The 5,043-nt window shown below is 46.0% G+C and overlaps 1 protein-coding gene across 1 annotated transcript; it reads left to right on the top strand.

Moving 5' to 3' along the window:
• Positions 1 to 3,473: 3,473 nt before the first annotated feature.
• C6H11orf91 (chromosome 6 C11orf91 homolog) lies at positions 3,474 to 4,673 on the top strand. Its single transcript, XM_056852186.1, has 2 exons — positions 3,474 to 3,882; positions 4,588 to 4,673. The coding sequence occupies exons 1-2, from the start codon at positions 3,474 to 3,476 to the stop codon at positions 4,671 to 4,673; spliced, it is 495 nt and encodes a 164-aa protein (XP_056708164.1).
• The last annotated feature ends 370 nt before the right edge of the window (positions 4,674 to 5,043 follow it).

Genomic DNA, 5,043 nt, shown 5'->3' with positions numbered 1-5,043 from the left:
AAAGCAGTTAAACATGCAAATTGTTGTATACGTGACCACCAGGCACGATTGCAATGGCCACCATACTGACCACTTGGTCAGTTACAATATTAACCCTTAACTGTCTGACATGTAGCAAAGCTCGCTATCTAATACCCAACAAAAATCAAGGTGAAGAAACACCCTGAACTTCTGACATTATAGTATACATATTTTATTTCCTATACAGATGCCATATCCTTGTAGGAAACCTGTAATGCATGAAGTCATCTGTAGCAATTATAAGGTCTGAAATGTCTTCAGAGTGTACTAGAAGCAATACATATACACTCTTTCCCCACAACTAAAGGCATTTGATTCCCTCTGCTGGATGAAAATCAGACGTGCAGGATTATCTTGTAACAGAACTTAATTTCTGGAGCAAATGCTATGATTATCAATAACAGTAGCAAAACACCTCCCACTCGCACCTTTTGTTACCTGCTGCTACTCCAAGCATAGCGGGAGAAAAAAAAAATTGCCAGTGTCACACACAGTATGACATCAGTTCTGGGGAAAAACCTGGAAGAGATGTCCTGTGGCTCTAGGAATTGCTGGAAACTCTATGGCAGGGGTGTCTAACTCGTTTGTTACAAGGGCTGGATATCACATAAATGTCCTTTGGTCGGGCTGGGCCATGTGTAACCAGCGGGCTCACCACCCCAGATCGGAAGTGGGAGGTGGCTTCCTTCGCTAGCAAACATACAACTTTATGGGCAACGGGGGAGGGTACATCGCCCTCTCCTGCAGCCCCTGACTTTGGGATGGGGAAGGGTGATCTATGTGCTGGACTGGAGCCCCCACCTTCCTCCACATGAAGGTCCCAGTTGGATCGGAAGGCCCCTGCAGCCCAAAATAGGGGGGGGCTATCTCGGCTAACAGTGCTCAAAGGGCGGAATCCAGCCCACTTCCTTATCTTTGACACCATTGCTCTATGGTTTTGCCACAGAGTTTCCAGTGATTCTTTGAGCTACATGACGTCACTTCCAGTTTTTCCCAGAAATGACCATGACGGATGTGATGCCACAGGCCCCCACCATCTCCCTGTCCCTCAAGTTCCTGCCAGTTGCCAGGCACAGTCTGGCAAATGTATATCATTATAATGGATGGAATTTGTGGGGAGGGAGGATTGGTATATTGCATAGACCTCTGTGGTGGAGCGCAGCACAGCTCTGCATGTTTTGTTCTATGAAGTTCATTGAACCCACTGTGGGATCACCTTCAACGAGGTGAGTTACTCTGTCAAGAGTGGATGACAGGCTTTGTCTTGTGATGCCCCCAAAGATTGTATTTCTGAGGCTTAGTATACCAATCTTGACAACTCATAATGCTCCCTGTCAAGATGAAGGTGAACATTACCGTCCTTCTCTGCGTCAATCTGATGCTTATTCCCCACTTACCTTGGCACTGGTGTTGCTATTGATGCAGCAGGTAGAAGCGGTAGAAAGGAAGTGTCCTTCACTGCCTGTCTCCTTCTCCTGGTACCTCAAACACTGTTTGGGCAGCATCTGGGGGCACCAAGTGTGCTTTGGGGGATATGAATGGAATGCTGAGAACAGATATTTCTCAGATATGGGGTTACTTCTTATGCCCCTGTTGCCTTAACCAAAGGGTTCTGCAAACTAACAAACACAGGGTCACAGTTTCCTTCCTCTCCAACTCCTTCCACTCTAAAGCACCATCCTAATACAGTGAAGGGTTTGGGTTATTTTGTTTTTCCGCTTACTGGTTCTTAAACCATGCTTCCCAAACAAGTTTCTGTGTTAATAGTTTCAGATGCTGGAATTTTTGTTATAAAATCTTTAGTATAGTTACAACAAGTGGAAACCCATAAGGACTCGCGGGAGGCGTCTCATTTCCCCCTTCCCCCACTATTTCCTCTTTCCCTTTCCTGAAATCCCCCATGGCGTCTCCTCCTTTTCCTGCTTCCTTTTCAGGGCTGCCAGCTCCAGGCTAGGAAATTCCTGGAGATTTGGGAATGCAGACTTAGGAAGGTGGGATTTGAGGAGGGGAGGTACCTCAGCAGGGTATAACCCTCCAAAGTAGCCATTTTCTCCAGGGGAACTGATCTTTGTCATCTGGAGATAAACTGTAATTCTGAGCAATCACCAGTCCCCCACCTGGAGGTTGGTAACCCTAGTTACCATGGAGAAAATGACTGCTTTGGCGGGTAGAGTTTGTGGCATTATACCCTTCTGAGGTCCCTCCCTTCCACAAACCCCACTACCCCTGCCCACCCCCCCAAATCTCCAGGTATTCCCTAATCTGGAGTTGGTACCCCTATCTCCTTCCCACCCAACAGCCAACCTAACCTTTATCTGCCCCTCTGCCTTAAGCTTTCCCTCCCCCCCACCCCGCCCCACAGGGCCAGACCAAATGATTTTGCGGGCCTTAAACGGCCCCCGGGCCTGATGTTCCCCACCCCTGCCTTAGAACAACGTCATTACAAATCAGATCTTCCCAGAATAGAAGGAATTTCTGCTATATATGGGTAGCCCCTCCAACATTTAGCAGAAAGCCCCCCCCTTTTGGTTGACACAATCCACCCCTTTCCTTCTGTCATAATGCCAAGTGGTCGCCATTTACCAATGCAACTGGTAAACAAACTGGCTATTCACCAAACCAAAGGATTTTTCCACTTTTTTTCCTGAGCCTTCTTGTCCTCATCTGAGATGCAGCAATGAAGAACATTCATTCCCTTCTTTATCCTTGACTTTAAAATATAACACTTTAATGTGCTTGAATTGGATGTATTTATATTGGTTGACACAGCAGATATATTTTGCAAGCCTCTCTAAGTGTGCTATAGTCTGGTAGGCACAGCAACTGCAGCAGCCATGCATGGGTTTCCCCCTCAACCCCATACATTTGCATTTTAACAGCTACAAATGCTCCAACATACCTTCATTCAATATTTTTTTTTTTTGCTTTCTTGAAACCAGATTCTAGCTTTTAACTTTTTAGCCATTTATTTTTAAGGCAACCTACTTGTAAATGTTTCTTCTCTTTAAAGTGACAGGTTAAAAAAAGGGTAAAGGTCCCCTGTGCAAGCTCCAGGTCATTCCTGACCCATGGGGTGATGTCACAGCCCGATGTTTACTAGGCAGACTTTGTTTACGGGGCGGTTTGCCAGTGCCTTCCCCAGTCACCTTCCCTTTAACCCCAGCAAGCTGGGTACTCATTTTACCGACCTCGGAAGGATGAAAGGCTGAGTCAACCTTGAGCCGGCTACCTGAAACTGACTCCTGTTGGGATCGAACTCAGGTCGTGAGCAAAGGTTGGACTGCAGTACTGCAGCTTACCACTCTGCGCCACGGGGCTCACTAAAGTGACAGGTACCCTTTATAAAGTAGTATTCTCTGTAGAACACTATAACCTTATGGATTCTTCCAGATTCCACTGTTTCCAAGGCAGCAGCAGTGGTTGCTGAGCCACCAGGAACAGCCCCATGAACCATGAGCCACCACCAGCAGCCTCCACCACCCCCTCGACCACCGCCCCCTCTATACTTCCCCTCCCTCTATGACCGAACCGCACCAAGCACCACCCTAGCTGACTGTGGTCTCTGGCGGAAGCTTTTTGTGCCATTGAGAGGGGGTGAAGCAGCATCAGCTGGGCCTCAGAGACCTCCACCAGGACTAGGACTTCTCCCACCGACCAATGAGCGCTACTGCCCACCTCCCTGGCCAGCTGGCCTGGCCCCCATTCCCTATGAGCCGCTGCGCTTCTTCTGTCCTGCTGCAGAGAGTGGAGCTGGGGCACATCAGCAGCAACATCCAGATGGGGAGATCTGTGAGCTAGGCATTCGCCTGAAGGAGCTAGAATTGCTGGCCCTCACTGGAGATGGCTCAGACCCACAGCAGTGTGAGTACCTCAAACATAAATTGAGCATGAAGGAGTTGTCCCCAAACCTCTTAGCACAGAGCCCCCATATTGCTCAATGAATCTCTCTCAGTCTTCTACTTAACATGACTATCCTCCTCTATGTTGCTGCCAAACCACCTCAGATATAATGTGGGACTTAACATCTTTGGTATATCACCCCAAATAAGCATACTAAGGGTGCAATACAATTCTACATCAAATACAGGACTTCACCCGATCTATGTTCCACAATAGCACCCCAACAATGAATCATATGAGCCTGAGTCCTCTGTCCAAGCATATTTTTAAATCCTTCCATTCAGACCCTACAGGTCTTTGGAAAAACCTCTACAAGCTTGACTAGGTTCTGTTTGGGGCAGGTTTCTATACTTGCATAGCGGCACGGTCAAGAATACTCCTGCCTCTCACATATGTGCCAAAAATGTCTGTACTAATGACTAAAAGACTCAGAGCCCTTTTCTTAAAGACGTCTGGCAACTTGAATATTGGTACCGGTGTACACCACGTCTCTAGGCCCCCAACCAGTTTCAATACTTCCCCTAAAGAATTTTTCCAAATATTTATATTTTTTCAGTTCTTTTATTAGATGATGTTAACTTGATCAGGCAGCTGTGCACTTTCCCCCAAATTACTGTACATTTTGTATTTGTTGACCAACTAGCATCACCATCTGTTCTTTTCTAGATAAGCTTCTAAAGGCACTAAAAGACGAAAAGACCCAAAATGTAATGGCAGGACTGCCTCCGAAGAAACATTCACTTGCATCGTGAGGGCTATTTCAGCCTGACTTTAGCCTACATTATAGTAGTGGACTCCTTTGTATTATGTATTATATTGACTGGGCATTTTTCTCCTTTGCTGCTGAGCCGGAAATGGACAATTCGTCTTCAATTAGCATTTTGTATATTGTTTCATCTGAGACTGTAGATTTCAAATACAAAGCAACCTTAAATTTCAGTCTTGTAATTCTTCAACAGTTGTCTGAATATGAGCTCAAAACAGAATAGTTACATCCTGTTCAACTTAAATACGTATATTTCAAGGCTCAGTACTCTCGTTTTATATACAAGATCGGCAGTAGAAGGGATGATAACTGTATATAAATTACTTCATTTCTCATCCCTATGTGCACGACAGTTG

Source organism: Euleptes europaea, chromosome 6 (genome assembly GCF_029931775.1).
Source record: "Euleptes europaea isolate rEulEur1 chromosome 6, rEulEur1.hap1, whole genome shotgun sequence".
Classification (NCBI taxonomy): domain Eukaryota; kingdom Metazoa; phylum Chordata; class Lepidosauria; order Squamata; family Sphaerodactylidae; genus Euleptes; species Euleptes europaea.
This window is presented reverse-complemented; position numbering and strand designations above follow the sequence as displayed.

Excerpts from the sequence above, each read along its gene's own strand:
- C6H11orf91 (XM_056852186.1), top strand. The coding sequence starts at position 3,474 with ATGAGCCACCACCAGCAGCCTCCACCACCCCCTCGACCACCGCCCCCT. Across the intron at positions 3,883-4,587 it reads TGGCTCAGACCCACAGCAGT|ATAAGCTTCTAAAGGCACTA; the intron begins GTGAGTACCTCA and ends GTTCTTTTCTAG.